This window comes from Pongo pygmaeus, chromosome 19, assembly GCF_028885625.2.
Source record: "Pongo pygmaeus isolate AG05252 chromosome 19, NHGRI_mPonPyg2-v2.0_pri, whole genome shotgun sequence".
In the NCBI taxonomy this organism is placed as follows: domain Eukaryota; kingdom Metazoa; phylum Chordata; class Mammalia; order Primates; family Hominidae; genus Pongo; species Pongo pygmaeus.
In genome coordinates this window covers 60008999-60032855 of record NC_072392.2, presented here as the reverse complement: position 1 = coordinate 60032855, position 23857 = coordinate 60008999, and the positions used below count along the sequence as shown (strand labels likewise).

Below are 23857 nucleotides of genomic sequence, written 5' to 3'. Positions count from 1 at the left end.
AGCCACCGCACCTGGCCAAAACTTTTAACTTTTTTAGTTGGTCTGCTGAGTTACTCCAACCTTCTCCCTGTAACCAGTTGCAGAAATTAACTCCTTTCTTTTTTTTTTTTTTTTTTTTTCTGAGACAGAGTCTTGCTCTGTTGCCCAGGCTGAAGTGCAGTGGTGAGAATGGCTGAAGTGCAGCCATTCTCCTGCCTCAGCTTCCTGGGTAGCTGGGATTACAGGCGCCTGCCACCACATCCAGCTATTTTTTTCTTTTTTTTCTTTTTGAGGAGTCTTGCTCTGTCACCAGGCTGGAGTGCAGGGGCGCAATCTCAGCTCACTACAACCTCCACCTCCCGGGTTCAAGCGATTCTCCTGCCTCGGCCTCCCAAGTAGCTAGGCCTACAGGCACCCACAACGCCCAACTAATTTTTGCATTTTTAGTAAAGATGGGTTCTCACCATGTTGGCCAGCATGGTCTCGATCTCTTGACCTCATGATGCACCTGCCTCTGCCTCCCAAAGTGCTGGGATTACAGGCGTAAGCCACCGCACCCGGCGAATAATGTTTGTATTTTTAGTAGAGATGTGGTTTCACAATGTTGGCCAAGCTGGTCTCAAACTCCTGACCTCAGGTGATCCGCCTGCCTCGGCCTCCCAAAGTGCTGGGATTACAGAAGTGAGCCACCGCACCTGGCCAATAAACTCCCTTCTTTCCCAGTCTGGATCTCATTATTGGACTGTGAGAACAAGCAGCCAGTCATTCTGTCCTGGAACACCGTGACATTTCGGCACCCCGAGACGAGCCCTCCTTTAAGCCAGGGGCCATGTCTGGCACCTCCCTTGTAGGCAGGGGCATTGCCGACCTTAGGCACATAAGCTGGCTTGCAGCAGAGAAATGGTTTCTGATTCTGGAAGACGTCTCTGATGATTATTCCCAAGCATAATCCATATTCCCTTTCCCTTCTTCTGATCTGTTGGCCTCCTCAGAGGCCCTGTAAACTCTTCAGGGTCCTATTAAAGGGCACTGTTTTGGGGAGGTACTCCTGGGCCCTTCAGGTCTCAGTTCAGAAACCTGGTTTTGGTTGGACGCGATGGCTCACACCTGTAATCCTAGCACTTTGAGAGGCCAAGGTGGGTGGATCATCTGAGGTCATGAGTTTGAGACCAGCCTGGGCAACATGGCAAAATGCTGTCTCTACAAAAAATAAGAAAATTATCTGGGCAGCCGGGCACAGTGGCTTACGCCTGTAATCCCAACACTTTGGGGGCCAAGGCGGGTGGATCACCTGAGGTCAGGAGTTCAAGACCAGCTTGACTGATACGGTGAAACCCCCATCTGTACTAAAAATACAAAAATTAGCCGGGTGTGGTGGCAGGTGCCTGTAGTCCCAGCTACTCAGGAGGCTGAGACAGGACAATTGCTTGCACCTGGGAGGTTGAGGTTGCAGTGAGCCGAGATCATGCCACTGCACTCCAGCCTGGGCAACAGAGCAAGACTCTGTCTCAAAAAAACAAAACAAAAACCAAAAGGCTGGGCACAGTGGCTCACACCTGTAATCCCAACACTTTGGGAGGGTGAGGCAGGTGGATCACGAGGTCAGGAGTTCGAGACCAGCCTGACCAACATGGTGAAACCCCATCTCTACTAAAACTACAAAAATTAGCCAGGCGTGGTGGTGGGCACCTATAATCCCAGCTACTCAGGAGGCTGAGGCAGGAGAATCGCTTGAACCTGGGAGGCAGAAGTTGCAGCGAGCCAAGATCGCGCCACTGGGCTCCAGCCTAGGCAACACAGGGACTCTGTCTCAAAAAAAAAAAAAAAGAAAAAAATTGGCCGGGCGTGGTGGCAAGCACCTGTAGTCCCAGCTACTCAAGAGGCTGAGGCACAAGAATCACTTGAACCTGGGAGGTGGAGGTTGCAGTGAGCCGAGATCACGCCATTGCACTCCAGCCGGGGTGACTGAGCAAAACTCCCATCTCAAAAAAAAAAAAAGAAAAAAAAAAGAAAAAGAAAATTGGGTTTTATTTCTTTAATTTAATGTTTTTAGAGGTGGGATCTTGCTACATTGCCCAGGCTGGTCTTCAACTCCTGGCCTCAAACAATCCTCCTGCCTCAGGCTCCCAAAATTCTGGGATTATAGGTGTGAGCCACCATGCTGTCCAAATCTGGTTTTATTTTTATTTATTTATTATTATTTTTAAAAAATAGAGATGAGGTCTCACTATGTTGCCCAGGCTGATCTCCAACTCCTGGGCTCAAGTGATCCTCCTACCTCAGCCTCCCAAAGTGCTAGAATTACAGGCATGAGCCACCACGCTGGGCCCAAATCTGGTTTTAGAATTCTGATTTGTGAGGGCTTGTGCCTGTTCTTGTCTTGTCTGTGTGTCGGGGGTGGAATCCTGAAGGAATCACTAGCAGAAGCTCAGCAGGCCTCACTCAGAGGGAACCTCTTGTCTGTTTTGCCAGGTTAAAACTCAGATACTGAGGGGAATAACTGGTGTTTGTGTCTTTGTCATGTGTATATTATAATTTTGTCTGGGCAATACGGGAAATGCTTTTTTGTTTTTTTGTTTTTTTTGAGACAGAGTCTTGCTCTGTCACCCAAGTTAAGAGTGCAGTTGTGCAATTTTGGCTCACTGCAGCCTCTGCCTCCCGGGTTCAAGCAATTGAAACAGCCTTTGCAAAATTATGACTGAGACAGTGAAAGAGATCTAACTTAACTTACTCCATCTTGCTTCTAACTTCCAAGCTGTCCTTGTTCATTCCTGGGTGTAGGCTCAACTAACTTTGGGAGAAACTTAGTTTGTAGTTTAAACAAAGATGGTAACAACCTTTTCCCAAAGCAGACCTCCTTCTTGTCTGGGGACAAGATTGCCTTTGTAGGACTAACATTAGCCACAAGATTAGAAATTATGGTTTAGGAGTCATGCAGCTGGATGCTACAAGATTCTGACCGTTCCTAAACTGCTCCTAAGATCAGTGCTTGATATATTTGGTGCAGACCTTGCACTTGATGGATCAGCTGGCACCACCCAGATCAATAAACTGGCTCATCTGATCTTGTGGTACCCAACCAGGAACTGACTCAGCACAAGAAGACAGCTTTGACTCCCTATGATTTCTTCCCTGACCAATTAGCACTCCTGGCTCACTGCCTTCCCTTTACTCACCAAGTTATCCTTAAAAACTCTGTTCCTCGAATGCTCCACGAGACTGATTTGAGTAATAATAAAACTCCGGTCTCCCGCACAGCTGGCTCTGCATGAATTACTCTCTATTGCAATTCCCCCGTCTTGATGAATTGGCTCTGTCTAGCCAGCAGGCAAGGTGAACCCCTTGGGTGGTTACACTACTCTCATGCCTCAGCCTCCCATTACAGGCATGCACCATCTGTACCAGTGTGTACCACCTGCGCACTGGCGTTTTTTTTTTTTTTTTTGAGACAGTCTCACTCTGTCACCCGGGCTGGAGTGCAGTGGTGTGATCTCGGCTCACTGCAACCTCTGCCTCCTGGGTTCAAGCGATTCTCCTGCTTCAGCCTCCAAAGTAGCTGGGATTACAGATGTGCGCCACCAGGCCTGGCTAATTTTTTGTATTTTTAGTAGAGACAGGGTTTCATCATGTTGGCCAGGCTGGTCTCAAACCCCTGACTTCAAGTGATCCACCCGCCTCGGCCTCCCAAAGTGCTGGGTTTACAGGCTTGAGCCACCCTCAGCAATTCATCCCATCAGAACAAAAGGCTAAGGTAGCAAACTGGTAAATTTATCTGCACAGGAAAACAGAACTACAAGGGATGAGGTACTTAACTTCCCACCTGAAGACCCAGGAATTTTTTTTTTTTTTTTTTACTTCTTCATTGAGATAGGGTCTCTCGCTCAGACAGGACTGCAGTGGCACAATATTGGCTCATTAAAGTCTCCATCTGGGATCAAATGATTTTCCACCTGTCTCCCCAGTAGCTAGCACGGGCGCGTACCACTACGCCAGTCTGACTTATTTTTCCACCCTTCCTAGAAACGTTATAAGATACTTAGCAAGCACCTAATTAAAACAGAGGTAACCTAAAAGGACGTAAGCTCATAACCACAACTCCAAAACCAAACACGCGCCACTACAACGACTGTGAAAATAAGCACACGCAACCAATCTCTTAAACTGGTTCAATCATAGGAAAGCGCGAAATTACAAAGCCGACCTTCCTCATATCTGGTGAAGTTACAGGAGCAAATACATCTGGAATAAAACGGACAAACCCCAACCCAAATAAGCCTCTTTTTCCACATACACCACAGCGCCTCCTCCCCCACCCCCTTCAGCAATCAAACTATCTACTGTTAGCTGCTACCTCACCATCGTCCTCAACACACTACTTAGTCATGGCAAATTGTATTATGAGTTGTTTTTAGACATCGCTTCGAAACTACCTCTTCTTCGTATGACACATCTCAGACTACACCTTCTTTGGTATTCGCTAGAAAATTCCTCCGCGCGAAGAACGCACTAGAACCGGCAATCACTGCGCCCCTATCTACATATGCCCGCCTCTTATAGTGACGTCACCACCTGCTTCTGTACGTTCTGACTGAATTCCCTTACGGATCGGTTCGCTCTAGCTACCGCTCCCAAGGATTCAAAAGAAATCGCATTGTGTGATAAGAAATTTTTTTTTCTTTTTTCTGCACAGGCTCATATAATAGAAGTAACTTTTGTTATTTTTTCAGAGAATTCATACAGCCATTAATTATCCAGACCTATTTCTCAGTGCTTTTCAATGGCGTGATCTCGGCTCACTGCAACCTCTGCCTCCCAGGTTCAAGCAATTCTCCTGCCTCAGCCTCCAGAGTAGCTGGGATTACAGGCGCCTGCCACCACGCCTGGCTAATTTTTGTAGTTTTAGTAGAGATGGGGTTTCACCATGTTGGTCAGGCTGGTCTTGAACTCCTGACCTCAGGTGATCCGCCCACTTCGGCCTTCCAAAGTGCTGGGATTACAGACATAAGCTACCGCACCTGGCCCTCAGTGCTCTTTTCATTCCACTTAAGAAATTGGAACACACCAGGATGAGGATGATGATGCCAAAACTAGATTGATGGTTCACATCATCTAGGGTACAAATACACACTTAATAATTTAACACTTTAGGCCAGGCGCGGTGGCTCACGTCTGTAATCCCAGCACTTTGGGAGGCCGAGGCGGGTGGATCACCTGAGGTCAGGAGCTCAAGACCAGCCTGACCAACATGGTGAAACCTCGTCTCAAAATACAAAATATTAGCTGGGCGTGGTGGCGGGCACCTGTAATCCCAGCTACTCGGGAGACTGAGGCAGGAGAATCACTTGAACCCAGGAGGTGGAGGTTGCAGTGAGCCGAGAGCCGAGATCGCGCCATTGCACTCTAACCTGGGTGACACATAAAAAACTCCATCTCAAAAAAATAGATAAATAAAATAACAATAATAATTTAACACTTTATTGAACTCAAAGCAACATTAAGCATCTTTGCCTTCGTTGTACACAGCTGTAGGGGAGCCCAGGGAGGGGAAGGCTGCATGGTTTTCCTTGGCGGGGAAGGTGTGCACCCTGCAGTCCTGCCGTGTTGTGGGAAGATTAGCCCATGTTCTGTCGGTTGCCGTAGCCCCTAGGGTTGGTGTCCTTCCAGTCATCCCACTCTCGAGCTCTTTGGAGTGTTTGTTCATCATCCTCTTCCTCCGTTTCTTGATCTTCCTGTTGCTGAGTGGCTTTTCTGAATTCTTCTGGTGTTGCCCTGGCTATTCCCTGATCTGGTAACACTCCATGTTTCTGATGTTGATCATACCAGTCACTCACTGTCATGGAAGCCAGACTTGGATAGCCAACGCCAAATACTTTGGCTTGCGCCATGTTCCGAGTGAGAATGAAGGGTTTCATTGGAGGCCTCTTCTGGTGAGATGAGTTCGAAGTGGATGCCTCTCTTGAAGAGTCTTTCTCTCCCAGGATCTTAATTTCCTGATCAATGCTCTCAATCTCTTCTAAGCTGATATCAATCCACCTCTGAAGGTGAAGAAGATAATATTCACGAACACGCTCATCATCTGCTTGACCACTTTCCACAGCAGATTTCATTGTAGACAACCTATGCTCCAACACCTTCCTCTGCTTGTATCGCTCTATTTTAGCCTGTCTTTGAGATGCCATAGCAACGAGGCTAGGATAAGCCGTGGAGGTAATAGCACTGTGATTTTCAGCTGAGTTGGTCTTGGTTTGGGGCAGCTCAAACTCGGCCACATGATAGTAATGGCACTGAGTTAAATATTTTATAAAGTGTTCGCGAGCCTGCTGCAAATGATCTAGACGCTTACTGGGGTTGACTTGTTTCATGGTGAGGGCTCCTTGAAACGCTGGCACCATCAGGTACTTCAAGTCGGTGGAAGTAATCTCCTCCAAATCTTCATTTCGGCTGAACAAGTCAAGCTGCGATAACATTTTGGCAACCTTCTCAAGGAGGTCGAGGCCCTTGAACACCTTTTCCTGGACTATTCGGGAACCGGTGGGTTCAGTCGCTCCTTCGACTTCGTCCAGAAGCTGTTTGCTGGAATCGAACAGCTCGGGGAGCCGCGGCGGCGGCAGGAACTCGTCTTCAGCAGCTGCCATCTTGGGAAGGCTGACGTGAAATGTTGATTCCTTTCCTTTCTGGACACACGTAAAGATTCTGGCGTGGATTTCTAACAACCAGTCTGAATCGGGCGCTGCAGGGCAGGGCAGTCAGGGAGGCGGTGGCGTTGGGGGCAGCATAGGGGAAGTCAACGGAGTCGGTTGTGCCGGGTCTGAATCGCTGCTCCACTCTGGGTCTTCGTCAAACTTTGTCTCTCTGTTTCCGTTTCCTAAAATTGTAAAGTGCGAATAATACTGCCTGCCTGGCTCACAAGATTTCTGTGAGGACTGAATAAGAGAATGCATGTAAAAATGCGGCTACCCCCAACCCAGGCTATTCTGCCCCTCGACTGCTGCTCCCCGTACTTTGGGACACCCAAAGTAACTTTGCCAAGATTCAAGTATCTGCAGTTCCTGCCACACAGGGAAGTAGCATCAGGCCCGGATTTGCTAACAAACCGAGTGTTCTTGTATGTCTACATCTGTGTATGTATGATGTAAAAAGTACTGGGATTACAGGCGTGAGCCACCGCGCCTGGCCTTATAAAACTCAGTTTTTAAAAATTACTGAGTGGCCAGGCGCGGTGGCTCACGCCTGTAATCCCCCACTTTGGGAGGCCGAAGTGGGCGGACTAGGAGGTCAGGAGACCCAGACCATCCTGGCTAACACGGTGAAACCCCATCTCTGCTACAAATACAAAAAAATAGCTGGGCGTGGTGGCAGGCGCCTGTAATCCCAGCTACTCAGGAGGCTGAGGCAGAAGAATTGCTTGTACATAATACATATTATGTGTGTACAGATACATAGCACACATATCACACACACACACACACACACACAGAATCAAACCAACTACATGACCAAATTATGACTAAATCAAAGACCCCAAATAAGTTGAGATGGAGAAACACAGCCCCTCAGTACAGAATGTTGTTTGGAGAGTTCCCTCACACGTGGGGAACGGCAGCAACAGGTACACCTATTAATCTCAGATCATGGCTGTTCCTGCCAACTCAGGTGTGCTGTCCTAAGACATGCCCCTCAGTTTGTGAGTCTCACCTCATCTCTGAATTTCCAACCATCCCTTAGCCTCATGGGAGTCAAGGAAGGAAGGGATGATGCTCAGAAATATGAGAGTGACATATATACTCAGTAATTTTTAAAAGCTGAGTTTTGTTATATAAGTTCACAAAGCAGTTGTGACTGTTAAAATGTCATTAATGTGACCGGGCGCGGTGGCTCACGCTTGTAATCCCAGCACTTTGGGAGGCTGAGATGGGCAGATCATGAGGTCAGGAGATCGAGACCATGGTGAAACCCCGTCTCTACTAAAAGTACAAAAAAATTAGCCGGGCGTGGTGGTGGGCACCTGTAGTCCCAGCTACTTGGAGAGGCTGAGGCAGAAGAATGGTGTGAACCTGGGAGGCGGAGGTTGCAGTGAGCCGAGATGGCGCCACTGCACTCCAGCCTGGGCGACAGAGTGAGACTCCATCTCAAAAAAAAAAAAAAAAAAGTCATTAATGTTGGCCAGGCATGGTGGCTCACACCTGTAATCCCAGCACTTTTAGAGGCCAAGGCAGATGGATCACCTGAGGTCGGGAGTTCAAGACCATCCTGACTAACATGGAGAAACCCTGTCTGTACTAAAAATACAAAATTAGCCGGTTGTGGCGGTGCATGCTTGTAATCCCAGCTACTTGGGAGGCTGAGACAGGAGAATTGCTTGAACATGGGAGGCGGAGGTTGCAGTATGCTGAGATCACACCACTGCACTCCAGCCTGGGCAACAAGAGCAAAACTCCGTCTCAAAAAAAAAAAAAAAAAAAAAAAAAGTCATTAATGCCAATGTAACTGAATCTAAATTTTTTTTTTTTTTTTTTTAAGACAGAGTCTCACTCTGTCACCCAGGCTACAGTGTAGTGACATGATCTTGGCTCACGGCAACCTTCATCTCTTGGGTTCAAGCAATTCTCCTGCCTCAGCCTCCTGAGTAACTAGGACTACAGGAATGCACCACCACACCTGGCTAATTTTTTGTGTTTTTGGTAGAGATGGGGTTTCACCATGTTGGCCAGGCTGGTCTCGAACTCTTGACCTCAGGTGATCTGCCTGCCTCGGCCTCCCAAAGTGCTGGGATTACAGGCATGAGCCACTGTGCCAGGCCACTAAATGTCTTACTCAACACCCTGAGTTGTGGGGAGCCAAATCCATTCACTCCTGAAACACACTGGCCCTGAAGCTGCATTTCTCAGCCACAAAGCTCTGCAATAAAAACCATACTAACTCTATTTAGGTCAGGGGCGGTGGCTCATGCCCGTAATCCCATCACTTTGGGAGGCCGAGGTGCTGATATCACCTGAGTTTGGGGAGGTCGAGGCTGTGTTGTGCCACTGCACTCCAGCCTAGTGAGAGTGAGACCCTGTCTTAACTGCTCCCCCAGCAACAACAAAAAAACAACAGCAAAAACCCAACTCCACACTATTTAGTACAATTGCTGACTTAGGACAATTGCTGGATTACCTTCATCCACAAAGTGTGACCCAGCCCACCTCAGTTATACTATATAATCTCATTATTGAACTACCTTCCTAATTTTATTCTAGAAGGTTTGATTTCACATGAGGAAAGTAATACTTTGGCTGCTTTCAATGGTATCCATGAATACCAGGCTGACCACAGCTCTGAGGCCTCTATGATTATTTGTGCCCCCCATGGCTCTGCTATTACAGGTATTAACAGACCCTTTTTCCTATGCTGGGAGAACTCCATTTCTGATGACCACATTGTCTACTCCAGTATTTTCGCCATTCATAAAGTATTCTTGAATTTCTTTGCTGCTAATGATGAAAAACACCTGTTCACAAGTCATTACTTACATGTAGTGCATACTTCTCATTTACTCACAGCCACTTAAATGTTCAAGGTCCAGTCCGCTGGCCTAGCCACTGGGGATACTAAGAGGAATAATGCAGAGACAGAGTCTGCCTGCAATAAATAAGATCATAGTCTGTAGGGAAAACAGACTTGCCAGACTTATAAAAAGTTCAGCAGGGCCACAATACGATTTTGAAGGGCCCATACTTTTGCCTTCGTGTGCCTGCCTCCTCTGTTAAAATATATATATTTCCATTAAAATATATGTTAAAAATGCTATCTTATGACTGCATTGATTAAAAGATGAATATATTATTATATATGACATTTTCTTCCACCTAAAAATTCATTTTTTTCTTCTGATTTTCAAAAGAAGTGCCCCTAGGCACTGTGCCTGTGGTACCTAACAGATAAGGCCACCCTGGGTTCAGTGGCACTGAGTGGATCCCAGGCAGTTTGGAAGGGCTGAAGTACAAGTTTTCCAGGTAGATGAAAAAGGGCAGGGCAGGGAAGTACATTCCAGGAAGAGCAGGCATATAAGTTTGTGGAAGTAATACAGCAAGGCTCTCTGGAAACTTTAAAATAAGGAAACAGATTAAGTTAGAGCAATGCTTGTCCAGTGGAATATGGTGTGGGCAACATTCAACATATTCAGTTGAACATTTTTAGTAGCTATATTATTATTTTTATTATTTTATATTTATAGAGATAGAGTCTTGCTATGCTGCCCAGTCTGGTCTTGAGCTCCTGGTCTCAAGCCATCCTCCTGCCTCAGCCTCCCAAACTACTGGGATTACAAGCATGAGTCATCAGGCCCGGCCCACATGAAATTAACTTTATTATCATGTTTTGGCTGGGTGCAATGACTCATGCCTGAAATCCCAGCACTTTGGGAGGCTGAGGCAGGATGGCTTGAAGCCAGCAGTTGAAGATCAGCCTGACCAACTTGCCTAAACCCTGCCTCTACTAAAAATACAGTTAGCTTATTGTGGTCGTGCGTGGCTGTAGTCCAGCTACTTTGAGGCTGAGGCATGAGAATTGCTTGAACCTGGAAGGCGGAGGTTGCAGTGAGCCGAGATCGCACCACTGCACTCCAGCCTGGGCAACAGGGTGAGACTCTGTCTCATAAAAAACAAAAAACAAAAAAACCCACAACTCATTGCGTTTACCTTACTGAAGTTCCTAAGCATTAAACAATAGCAAGGTACAGCTTTAAACAGTAAGCAAAGGTAACAACCCTGCAACCCCAAAGCATTCTTAAGAACCAAAAGAAACAATGAGAGGGGAAAAAAAAAAAGTCTGGGTGCGGTGGCTCACGCTTGTAATCCCAGCACTTTGGGAGGCCGAGGAGGGTGGATCACATGAGGTCAGGAGTTCAAGACTGGCCTGACCAACATGGTGAAAACCTCGTCTCTACTAAAATTACAAAAAACTAGCCAAGCGTGGTGGCGGGTGCCTGTATGGAGGCTGAGGCAGGAGAACTGCTTCAACCGAGGAGGTGGAGGTTGCAGTAAGCCGAGATTGTGCCACTGAACTCCAGCCTGGGAGACAGCAAGACTCCATCTCAAAAAAAAAAAAAAAAAAAGCGGGTGCCATGGCTCACGCCTGTAATTCCAGCATTTTAGGAGGCCAAAGGTATGGCTCACTTGAGGACAAGAGTTCGAGACCAGCCTTGCCAACATGGTAAGACCCCATCTCTACTAAAAATGCAAAAATTAGCCGGGCATGGTGGCGCATGCCTGTAATGTAATCCCAGTTTCTAGGGAAGCTGAGACACGAGAGTAGCTCGAACTCGGGAGGTGGAGGCTGCGGTGAGCCGAGATTGCTCCACTGCTCTCCAGCCTGGAAAATAGAGCAAGACTGTGTCCCAAAAAAATAAATAAGACTGGACCCAGCTTTCACTAAAATAAATAAATAAGATAAAACCTAAAACAACCAAAGGCTGAGCGCATGAATTCGGGCGCCACTGCACTCCAGCCTAGATAAACAAAGCGAAACAAACCTTCCACCGGCAAAAAACAAACAAACAAAAGCTAATACACAATTAACAAAACTCGCATTTCAACTACCACAACCAGGAGTTAAGTGCGAACTTATACAGTGGAGTTACCCACATTTGGAGAAATCGCAGAGATCAACACAAAGTGAACCACGCCCAGAAAAAAACACCACCTCCGTAATCACAGTGTTTCTCCCTCCAAGTAAGTATGACGTACTTCCGAGACCCCAGCAACCCCCGGTGCCGCCCACATCATTGCAAGTGCGGGTAACTCCTGAAATGACTCTAATTGGACTTTATCCACATATAGTGAACAAAATAAACAGATTTTTATACTATATCTTAGTGTTGATGACAGAGTTGTGCAAATCCTTCCAAGGAACGCATTTCCAAAATGCAGTCTTTAATCTACATACTCCACCTCCCGGCGTGACGTCATGCGTAGGCCTGGCTGGTCAGAGAGCGCAGCTGCGTTCTCATCTGGGCCCGCTTTCAACCAGCAGTTCCTTCTCCTGGTCGCGTCAATGCAAGTGACGTCTACAGTGACGTCCATCAGGCCATTTTCCTGACAAAAACGCACCACCTCCCTACTTTTGGCATAGCCTAAGGCCTTCGGATCTCCCTGTATGGAGAGTTTCCTTGAGCTAACAGACGTGAATGAACTTTTAGTCACGGGATACCCACACTATGCACCACCCCGGCATCATTTCCTCTTATTCCAAGAAGGGGAATAGTGCATGCTAGCAGGTTGTATTACAGAGTGGAGGGTTTTGGAATCCAAGATCTGGACTGCAATCTAGTGTTCACAATGCAAGACTTTCGATGAGCTTATGGCCTCAACTTGTTCCTCAGTTTGTAAAACCTGCATTACTGTCCTTGGAGGAGTTCTTGTGAAGACTAAACCAAATACATTAACGAACAGCTTAAACCTTAAAGCATAATTATAATATGTGAGTCAGGCAATCCAATAAAAACCCTAAAGCAAACCAAGAAATACTAACAGCTAACATCTACTGTTTACCATGCATCTGGACTTTATGGTTAATCCTCACAACATTGAGGTAGGAAATGGAATCATCCCCATTTCATGGATAAAGAACCTGAGGCATGACAAAGATTCTTTGCTGGCCAGGTTCAGTGGCTCACGCCTGTAATCCCAACACTTTGGGAGGCCGAGGCAGGCGAATCACCTGAGGTCAGGAGTTCGAGACCAGCCTGGCCAACATGGTGAAACCCTGTCTCTACTAAAAATACAAAAATTAGCCGGGCGTGGTGGCACATGCCTGTAATCCCAGCTACTTGGGAGGCTGAGGCAGGAGAACTGCTTGAACCCGGGAGGCGAAGGTTGAAGTGAGCCAATGAGTTGTGATCATGCCACCACACTCCAGCCTGGGCGACAGAGTGAGACTCTGGCTAAAAAAAAAAAAAAGATCCTTTTCTTGTTTGCTTGGCCAAACCTTATTCAGGCTTCTGAACCTTCTCATAGGCCAGTCTGTGCATGTTCTTGTAAAATCCAGTTTTAGTAAAGGAACCCTGCTAAGTCAATTTAGCTGAAACCCAAATTCTCCAAATCTGATCAGGTTCCTCATCCTGCACCACCCCGCAGGTGATATCTGATCACCCCAGCCTGTCTTCAGCAAGAATCCTGTTAGATCAGTTTAGCCAGAATTCCTCTTACCCCGATGTTTCCACTTGGTAATTTTCTATCCACTGACCTCCACACTGCTTCTTGGCTATAAATTCCCATTTGCCCATGCTGTACTTTGGACTTGTGCCCAAACTTTCTCCTCCACTACAAGACCCCATTGCAGTGGTCCCTATACCTATCCTGATGGTCCTAAACAAAGTCATCCTTACAGCAAAAAAGTGCACCTCTCCCAGCTACCAAAGCCTCTTCTACTGATGTGCCTGGAGGAGCTGCAGTAACTATAAACCCCTGCAAATGTGGAGGAAGTAACTGGAGCCTGGGTCCAGTCATGATTGTCTACTGAATCATCTTAGCCAATGCCCACTGAAGGCTCATGGTGCTCCCAGCACAGGGAGAAGAACTTCACACACCTTAACTCATTTAATCCACTCAACAATTCTACAGAGTAGACAATATCTCCATTTTGCAGATGAGAAAACTGAGGCCAAGAGAGGCTGAAATGTGCCCAAGTGGTAGAGAAGGAATTAAAATCCACGTAGTCATCCCCAGAGAAGACTTCTTTTTTTTATTTTTATGCACACACAGACAAGGGTGACATCTACAGAAAACAATCTGGATCACTCAGAAAGCATGTGGCATCCTAGGTGAACTGCTATGCGAGATAACTGGCCCAAGGGCTCTAGTCACCCACCCTAACATCCCACCCAAAGGCCCTGAGGACTGGGGGGTCAATATATTACATCACACAGTTTGAGAAGCTGTAGGGTGGAAACTTTCTGGCAAGTGAGTGTCATTTGTTCCGGGTATATATCAAATTAGAAAAAAAGGCTGAGAACCACTGTTCTAGGTAAGCATAAAAAATGGAACCTGGCAATTATCAACACTGTATGAATGGAGGATTAGGGATACATCTGTATTGTGTAAAAAAGGGGGAGATAATGCCAGGCGCAGTGGCTCATGCCTGTAATCTCAGCACTTTGGGAGGCTGAGGTGGGCAGACCACCTGAGGTCAGGAGTTCAAGACCAGCCTGGCCAACATGGTGAAACCCCATCTCTACTAAAAATACAAAAATTAGCCAGATATGGTGGTACACGCCTCTAATTCCAGCTACTTGGGAGGCTGAGGCAGAAGAATGGCTTGAACCCAGGAGGCACAGGTTGCAGTGAGCCGAGATCACGCCACTGCATTCCAGCCTAGGCGAAAGAGTGACACTCTGTCTCAAAAAAAAAAAAAAAAAAAAGGAGGGGGTGTGGAGAGGAGTTTGTCATATTTGCTGAAAGCCACCAGATGATGGCTAAAGAATGTAACAAGCCAGCTGCTGGGCGTGGTGGCTCACGCCTGTAATCCTGACACTTTAGGAGGCCGAGGTAAGTGGATCATTTGAGGTCAGGAGTTCGAAACCAGCCTGACCAAAATGGTGAAACCCCGTGTCTACTAAAAATACAAAAATTAGCCAGGTGTGGTGGCGCATGCCTGTAATCCCAGCTACTCGGGAGGCTGAGGCAGGTGAATCGCTTGAACCTGGGAGGCAGAGGTTGCAGTGAGCTGAGATCACGCCACTGCACTCCAGACTGGGCAACAGAGAGAGACTCCGTCTCAAAAAAAAAAAAAGCCAGCAACAGCTTGAGACTTGATTGAGGTTTAGCAAGAAACACCCTCATGTGAATACATGTTAACAAGATGTCAGGAAGGAGCATTGGTGCTGCTCTAATCTAATGTTACTTACTCCCTTGCCCAAAGCCCTTCAATACTCCTTACTGCCCTCTGGATAAAGCCTCAACTCCATATCACGCTCCTTGAGGCTCTGCATGGGCTGGCTCCATAGCTTTTCCAGCCTGCCTGTACTGTCCACCATACCGCTGCAGCAGCCACAGCTACAGCCGCAGCCTCTTTCCAGCCTCAGAGCCTTTGTCTGTGTAGTTCCCCTTGCTTAAAATGTTTTTACCCTGCCCCTCCTGATAAATCTAACTTCTCTTCCCATGCTGAGCTCCCTCCCTTATCATAGTAAGAGTCCTTTAATTTCTCTTTTAGTCCTTATCACATCTTCAGTCCATTCATTATTCCACTGTGTGATTATCAGTCAGTTTCCTGGTCTAGACTACAGACTGTCCAAGGACCTGAGAGTTTTCATCTGTCACTGCTGCAGTCTCAGGCTAGCAAAGTACCTGGCATGGAAGATATCTATATCTATCTACCTGTATTTCTGCCTATCTATCCATCTATCTATAGGATGTGTGTGTGTAATGATTAGAAAGCTGTCTAAGAAATGTGATAGAACAGGAGAGTGAGAAGCCTAAATAAACTTTGGAAAGATTAAAAAACAAACAAACAAACAACTTTGAGAAGATAAGAATAAGGATCAGGGACCAAGAAACTAAATTCAGCCAGGCGCTGTGGCTCACACTTGTAATCCCAGCACTTTGGGAGGCTGAAGTGGGTAGATCACTTGAGGTCAGGTGTTTGAGACCAGCCTGGCCAATATGGAGAAACCCGTCTCTACTAAAAATATAAAAATTAGCTGGGTGTGGTGGCAGGCACCTGTAATCCCAGCTACTTGAGAGGCTGAGGCAGGATAATTGCTTGAACCCGGGAGGTGGAGGTTGCAGTGAGTCAAGATTGTGCCACTACACTCCAGCCAGGGCGACAGAGTGAGACTCCCTCTCAAAAAAAAAAAAAAAAAAAAAAGTGACTATACTTAATATATTCTTGTATTCTTGAAAATTCCTGAGAGCATATGTTAAGCATCTTTACCACAATAAAATGATAGAAGTACATACAGTAATGCATATATTAATTAGCTCCCTGTAGCCATTCCACAATGTATAATACTTCAAAACAACGTGTACACAATAAATATATACAATTGGGACACTGACTACCATTACATTTCCAAATATTGCTTCCACTCCACCTTCTGGAACTCTCATTGCATTTATCTTGACCCCTCTCATTCTATTCTCTGTCTCTTTGAACCTTTCTTGCATTTTCCCATCTCTTTATTTCTTTGAGCTACATCCTGGGTAATTTTTCAGATCTGTCTTCACTAATTCTATCTTTGGCAGTGTCTGCTGCTTAACCCATTCACTAAGATTGTTATTTTAATTATTGTACTTTCATTTTGAGAAATGAATAGACTAGAGAGGGGGATGAATGCCTGGTGCCGGGGGACATTACCAAGCCAGGCTAATTTAAAGTAATTTTTTGTGCCATCCCCTAACATATACACATAGCAGTATGAATTCTGGCCCATTTTGAGGGACTGTGAGTGTGAGATAGTGGTAAAGATTTCTCTGTCCCTTCCCATTCTCAGGCTGAGGCTGAGACCAGCACATATCTCTAACATCTTTCTCTTGGGGAGGGGGCATTCCTCAGAACTGAGGGTGTTCTTCTCCTGGGGTCGCAGCTTTATAGAATGAGGAGGGACTCTCTAGTCAGACCTCCCACCCAGCTCAGGCCCCAGGCTTTGTCTCCTACGTGTGGTCCATTAAAAGCCAGCCCCAGAGCTTCTGAAGATGGCCAATGTCCTTAGGAAATCGACAGGGTCCATCCCTGCCTTTCCTTTCTGGATTTGTTTCTTTCTCTGGGTCTCTGTGGATTTCTCTTTTTGCTAGATCAGGAATATATTTTAAAAACTCGTTTTCTTGTTCTATTTTCTCAACATTTTACGTTTTGAGCTTACAAAAGCCTTCCCTGGACCTCAGGTCTACTCACTGCCAGAGAAGCTCATCCCTCAATTCATCTGATCCTTTAGACTTTCCACGCCATTTCACTCATTAGGCCCCAGCCCCATCTCTCACCTACTTCATGCTGCAGCACAGCATATTTCCTCTACCTTAGAAGTCCCCAACCTTTTTGGCACCAGGGACCAGTTTCATGGAAGACAATCTTCCATTTCTCCATGGATAATAGGGGGTGGGTGGGAATGGTTTCAGGATGAAACTGTTCCACCTCAGCTCATCAGGCATTAGTTAGATTCTCATAAGGAGTGTGCAACCTAGATCCCTGGCATGCTCAGTTCACAATAGGTTTCACGCTCCTATGAGAATCTAATGTGGCTGCTGATCTAACAGGAGGCAGAGCTCAGGCAGTAATGACGATCACCTCCTGCTGTGCAGCCTAGTTCCTACAGGCCACCAACTGGTACCATGCACAGTCCGGGGGGGTTGGAATCCCCTGCTCTAACTGGTCCTAGAGCCAATCAACAGCACTGCTGGAGAAAGAAAGTCGCAGAATCTTCCAACACTCTTACTCCAAATACTCCAAATTTATGCAAACTGCAACTACATCCTCACTGCTACTTGGCATTCCTTTTTTTGAGACGGAGTCTCGCTCTATCACCCAGGCTGCAGTGCAGAGGTGCAATCTAAGCTCACTGCAACCTCTGCCTCCCAGGTTCAAACGATTCTCTTGCCTCAGCCTCCCGAGTAGCTGGGATTATAGGCACGTGCCACCAGGCCCAGCTAATTTTTTTTTATTTTTTGTATTTTTAGTAGAGACGGGGTTTCACCATGTTGGCCAGGCTGGCCTTGAACTCCTTGGCCTCCCAAAGTGCTGGGATTACAAGCGTGAGCCACCACACCCAGTTGGCATTCCTTTTTTTGTTTGTTCGTTTTGAGATGGAGTCTCGCTCTGTCACCCAGGCTGGAGTGCAATGGTGTGATCTCGGCTTACTGCAACCTTTGCCTCCTGGGTTCAAGCAATTCTCCTGCTTCAGCCTCCTGAGTAGCTGGGATTACAGATGCATGCCACCATGCCTGACTAATTTTTGTATTTTTAGTAGAGATGGGGTTTCTCCACGTTGGCCAGGCTGGTCTTGAACTCCTGACCTCAAGTGATCTGCTAGCCTCGGCCTCCCAAAGTGCTGGGATTACAGGCATGAGCCACCACGCCCAGCCGGCATTCCTTTTATACATACTTTTTTTTTTTTTTTTTAATTTCTTACTGTTTCAAACATTCTCCACAATTGAGTGGTTCTCCATGACAGTGGAGCCACTCCCGAAGGGAAATTTTGAAACTCTGTGGGGATGTTTTTGTTTCCCTGGGTAGTCATGCCAAGCCTTTACATATTAAAATATTGTATTCTAGGGCAGGGTGCGGTGGCTTATGCCTGTATTCCCAGCACTTTGGAAGGCCAAGGTGGGTGGATCATAAGGTCAGGAGTTCGAGACCAGCCTGGCCAATATGGCGAAACCATAAAAAAAAATTAACAAATATAAAAATTAGCTAGGCGTGGTGGTGCACACCTGTAGTCCCAGCTACTCAGGAGGCTGAGGCAGGAAAATCGCTTGAACCCAGGAGGCAAAGGTTGCAGTGAGCCGAGATCGCGCCACTGCACGCCAGCCTAGGCGACAGAGTGAGACTCCATCTCAAAAATAAATAAATAAATAAATAATTGTATTGTAACTTATTTAATTTTTCTCTCTCCTTTATATTTGTATTGTTTTGTTTTTGAGACAGGGTCTTGCTCTGTAACCCAGGCTGGTTGGAGTGCAGTCACGCAATTTCAGCTCACTGCATCCTCAACCTCTTGGGCTCAGGTGATCCTCGCACCTCACTCTTCCAAGTAGCTGGGACCACAGGCATGCACCACCATGCCCAGCTAATTTTTTCAATTTTTTTTTTTTTGTACAGTTGGGGTTTAAGCCATGTTGCCCAGCTTGGTCTCAAACTTCTTGGCTCAGACGATCCTCCCACCTTGGCCTCCCAAAGTCCTGGGATTATAGACGTGAGCCACCCCACGTGGCTTCTCTCCTTCATATTATAGTTAGGACATATTATCTGTGGGGTAACTATATGTAGTTTATATTTTCTACAAACATCTTCAAGGTAGTAAATGGAATGTTACTAGTTGTTATAAAAGGAAACCCTGGGCCGGGCGCAGTGTCTCCCGCCTGTAATCCTGGCACTTTGGGAGGCCAAGGCGGGTGGATTGCCTGAGATCAGGAGTTCAAGACCAGTCTGGCCAACATAGTGAAACCCCATCTCTACTAAAACTACAAAAAATTTAGCTGGGCGTGGTGGCATGCGCCTATAATCCCACCTACTAGGGAGGCTGAGGCAGGGGAATTGCTTGAACCAGGGAGGTGGAGGTTGCAGTGAGCTGAGATCACACCACTGCACTCCAGCCTGGGCGACAGAGCTAGACTCTGTCTCAAAAAAAAAGGAAACCCTTGATTTGACAGAATTGAGAACCACAAACGAATCCTATTGAACCCACATCCTTTTCACAGGAGTGAGAATAACTTCTTTATGATGAAAGTCCGGCTAGGCGCGGTGGCTCACGCCTGTAATCCTAGCACTACAGGAGGCCAAGGTGGGCAGATCACTTGAGGTCAGGAGTTCGCAACCAGCCTGGCCAATGTGGCGAAACCCTGTCTCTACTAAAAATATAAAAATTAGCTGAGCATGGTGGCTCAGGCCTGTAATCCCAGCTACTCGAGAGGGAGAGGCACAAGAATCGCTTGAAACTGGGAGGCGGAGGTTGCAGTGAGCCGAGATCGTGCCACTACACTCCAGCCTAGGTAACAGAGTGAGACTCTATCTCAAAAAACAAATGGAAACACTAAGAAGAAAACAGAGGTGTAAATCTTCCTGACCTCCAATTAGGGAATGATTTCTTACATATGACATCAAAAGCACAAGTATAGTATGTCAATCATCCTTCAATAAAGTGGTTAAAAAAAAAAAAGATTTATCTTCAGTGAGGCCTTTGGAAAAAAAAAAAAAAGGCAGGTAGGCCAGGCACGGTGGCTCACACCTGTAATCCCAGCACTGTGGGAGGCTGAGGTGAGTGCATCACTTGAATCCAGGAGTTTGAGACCAGCCTGGCCAACATGATGAAACCCCATCTCTACAAAAAACACAAAAATTAACTGGGCATGGTAGCGCATGCCTATAACCCCAGCTCCTCGGGAGGCTGAGGTATGAGAATCACTTGAGCCTGGGAGGTGGAAGTTGCAGTGAGCTGACATTGTGCCATTGCACTCCAGCCTGGGTGACACAGGGAAACTATCTCCAAAAAAAAAAAAAAAAAAAAAAAGATGCAAATAGCCAATAAGCACACGAAAATATGTTCAATATTCTTAGCCATCAGGGTAATGCAAATCAAAATCACCATGAAATACCACTTCACCCTTACTATGATTGCTAGAATCAAAATGACAAGTATCTGGCTATGGGTGGGCAAACTAGTTGATTTTCCCAAAAAAAGCTAAAACTACAAAGAAGATTGTGCCAAGCCTTGAGTATGCTGAGCCCAACTGCAGAACAAAGAGAATGCTGGGTATTAAGAGATGAAAGCATTTTGAAGTGGGAGGAGATGAGAAGAGAAAGGGCCAAATGATATCCAGTTCTAAGTGTCATCTTTTGTTTTGTAATGAAGACAATACAATATTGAGGTTATGTTCACATAAAAAAGTCTCCAGACAATCTCTGGCTCTTTCTAAAAATCAAACTATCTTTTAAATGGGTGAATTGTATGGTATAATATTAATAGATGGTTTCCCCATCTCCCTTCCCCAGACAGACTCCCGATTATGACAAGGACTATGTTCCAAGGGTATCTGCATTCCCCCCACCCAGAATAAGCTTTGTCTACAATAAGTACCCCATTATATATTGGCTGAATTGAATGAACTGGAAATCAAACTCAGGAAGCATTTCCAAAAGGATTTCCTTTAAACATGTTTTTAATTTTTAGAGACAGGTTCTTGTTCTGTCGCCTGGGCCTCCAAAAGTACAGTGATTACAAGCACGAGCCACTGAGCCTGGATTTTTGCATTTTTAAATTGATATATCATAGTAGTATGTAAGCTTTTCCCTTTTTAAAACTACTATGGGCCAGGTGCCGTGGCTCACACATGTAGTCCCAGCACGTTGGGAGGCTGAGGTTAATGGATCACCTGAAGTCACAAGTTCGAGACCAGCCTGACCAACATGGTGAAACCCTGTCTCTACTAAAATATAAAAAGTAGTCGGCCGGGTGCAGTTGCTCATGCCTGTGATCGCCTGAGGTCAGGATTTCAAGCCCAGCCTGGCCAAAATGGTGAAACCCCATCTCTACTAAAAATATAAAAATTAGCCAGGCATGGTGGCAGGTGCCTGTAATCCCAGCTACTCAGGAGGTTGAGGCAGGAGAATCACTTGGACCCAGGGGGCAGAGGTTGCAGTGAGCCAAGATCACAGCATCGCACTCCAGCTTAGGCAACAAGAGAGAAACTCCATCTCAAAAAAAACCCAAAAAAAACAAAAAAACAAAAAAACCCAGGCATGGTGGCAGGCGTCTGTAATCTCAGCTACTCGGGAGGCTGAGGCAAGAGAATCGCTTGAACCTGGGAGGCAGAGGTTGCAGTGAGCCAAGATCATGCCATTGCACTCCAGACTGAGCAATAAGAGCGAAACTCCATCTCAAACAAAACAAAACAAAACAAAACAAAACCCAACAAACTACTATGTCAGAACCTAAAGCTGATCCATTCAAAATAGTCATTTTAGAATGCAATGAATGAATTTCAATTCTACAGTCATTGTTAAGAGCAGGTTAAAATCCTTTAGGGGCCAGGTATGGTACTCATGCTTGTAATCCCAGCACCCTGAGAGGCCGAGGTGGGAGAATCACTTGAGGCCAAGAGTTCGAGACCCTATGCTACAAAAAGTTCTTTTAAAATTAGCCAGCTGACCAGGTGGGGTGGCTCACACTTGTCATCCCAGTACTTCGGGAGGACAAGGCAGGCAGATCACCTGAGGCCAGGAGTTCGAGACCAGTCTGGCCAACATGGCGAAACCCCGTCTCTACTAAAAAATACAAAAAAGTAGCCAGGTGTTTTGGTGAGTGCCTGTAATCCCAGCTACTCAGGAGGCTGAGGCAGGAGAATCACTTGAACTCAGGAGGTGGAGGGTGCTGGGAGCCGAGATCAAACCATTGCACTCCAGCCTGGGCAACAAGAGGGAAACTCTGTCTCAAAAAAAAAAAAAAATTAGCCAGCCATGGTGGCACGTGCCTGTACAGCTACTTGGAAGGCTGAGGCAGAAGGACTGAGTCCAGGAGGTCAAGGCTGCTTTGAGCCATGATTGAGTACCACTGTACTCCAGTCTGGGAGAAAAGAGCAAGACTCTGTCTCTAAAAATAAAAATGCTTAAAGGAAATCCTTCCTGAGTTTGATTTCCAGTTCATTTGACTCAGCCAACATGTATATGGTACTCATTGTGTACAAAGTTTATGCTGGATTAAGGGAACACAGCCAAGAGAAAACACCAAGGAAGCCTGTTACTATCACAAACTAAATAGTAGTACAGCTTCTCACTTCCACGGAAATTTAAAGACACAGTTCACAAGAAACAAGCAAGGAGAAGCCAAACACGGCCACAGAAAATCACATTGGCTACTTCCCATTTGACAAAGAATAACACAGGGGAAAGTGTGAACACAGTCGCCCACTACCACAAATTATGCAGTTGAGTACCCCACATAAGGGGAAATCACAGGGGCCAGCAAACACAGAATGCAATGAGTGAACCTCGCCCTGGGAAAACCACCTTTGTGGTCAGGGTATCTTCCCTGCCAGGTAAGTGGAAGGCATGGTTGTTGCCTGACATCTCACCCTCAGATTCAAAACACTCTTCACATAGGGTCACTCTTCTTGCACAAGTTCTAGCCTGCTACTTACAAGATAAAGACTTTTCCAAAGTTTAAGAGCCAGAAATGGCTGGGCACGGTGGCTCACGCCTGTAATCCCAGCACTTTGGGAGGCCGAGGCAGGTGGATCACGAGGTCAGGAGTTCAAGACCAGCCTGGCCAATATGGTGAAACCCCATCTCTACTAAAAATACAAACATTAGCCAGGCCTGGTGGCGTGTGCCTGTAAGCCCAGCTATTCGGGAGGCTGAGGCAGGAGAATTGCTTGAACCTGGTAGGCAGAGGTTGCAGTGAGCAGATATCGCGCCATTGCACTCCAGCATGGGCAACAGAGCGAGACTCCAACTCGAGGGGGAAAAAAAAAGGGAAGTTTTCGGATGTGATTGATTTAAGATGAAAAGCTTATCCAGATGGGCCTAATGTAATCACAGGGTCCTTAAAAGAAGGACACTGGAAGACAGTGTGGCGATTCCTCAAGGATCTAGAACTAGAAATACCATTTGATCCAGCAATCCCATTACTGGGTATATACCCAAAGGATTATAAATCATGCTACTATAAAGACACATGCACACGTATGTTTATTGCGGCACTATTCACAATAGCAAAGACTTGGAACCAACCCAAATGTCCATCAATGATAGACTGGATTAAGAAAACGTGGCACATATACACCATGGAATACTATGCAGCCATAAAAAAGGATGAGTTCATGTCCTTTGTAGGGACATGGATGAAGCTGGAAACCATCATTCTGAGCAAACTTCACAAGGACAGAAAACCAAACACCGCATGTTCTCACTCATAGATGGGAATTGAACAATGAGAACACTGGACACAGGGCAGGGAACATCACACACTGGGGCCTGTTGTGGGGTGGGGGGATGGGGGAGGGATAGCATTAGGAGAAATACTTAACGTAAATGATGAGTTAATGGGTGCAGCAAACCAACACGGCACATGTATACATATGTAACAAACCTGCACGTTGTGCACATGTACCCCAGAACTTAAAGTATCATAATAATAATAAAAAGAGAAGGACACTGGAGCTAGGCGCCATGGCTCACACCTGTAATCCCAGCA

The 23857-nt window shown here is 46.2% G+C and overlaps 2 protein-coding genes and 1 non-coding gene across 4 annotated transcripts in view; all 3 read right to left on the bottom strand.

The window, feature by feature from the left end:
• The window catches only part of TEX14 (testis expressed 14, intercellular bridge forming factor), a 108847-nt gene extending 104365 nt beyond the window's left edge, over positions 1 to 4482 (bottom strand). The window contains exon 1 of the mRNA XM_054457907.1: positions 4410 to 4482. Coding sequence (XP_054313882.1) covers positions 4410 to 4429 — 20 coding nt within the window. The 5' untranslated portion in view covers positions 4430 to 4482. The remainder of the gene's footprint in view (positions 1 to 4409) is intronic.
• Positions 4483 to 5424: 942 nt separating this feature from the next.
• Positions 5425 to 23857, bottom strand: part of IGBP1C (IGBP1 family member C) — a 31988-nt gene continuing 13555 nt past the window's right edge. The window contains exon 2 of one of the 2 annotated variants that reach the window (XM_054457927.1): positions 5425 to 6844. In XM_054457927.1, coding sequence (XP_054313902.1) covers positions 5592 to 6614 — 1023 coding nt within the window. In that variant the 5' untranslated portion in view covers positions 6615 to 6844 and the 3' untranslated portion in view covers positions 5425 to 5591. Of the gene's footprint in view, positions 6903 to 23857 lie in introns of both variants that reach the window. The other variant, XM_054457928.1, reaches the window with a different exon arrangement.
• On the bottom strand, positions 22545 to 22708 carry LOC129018516 (U1 spliceosomal RNA). Its single transcript, XR_008495335.1, has one exon. It is a non-coding gene; the product is annotated as a U1 spliceosomal RNA (small nuclear RNA).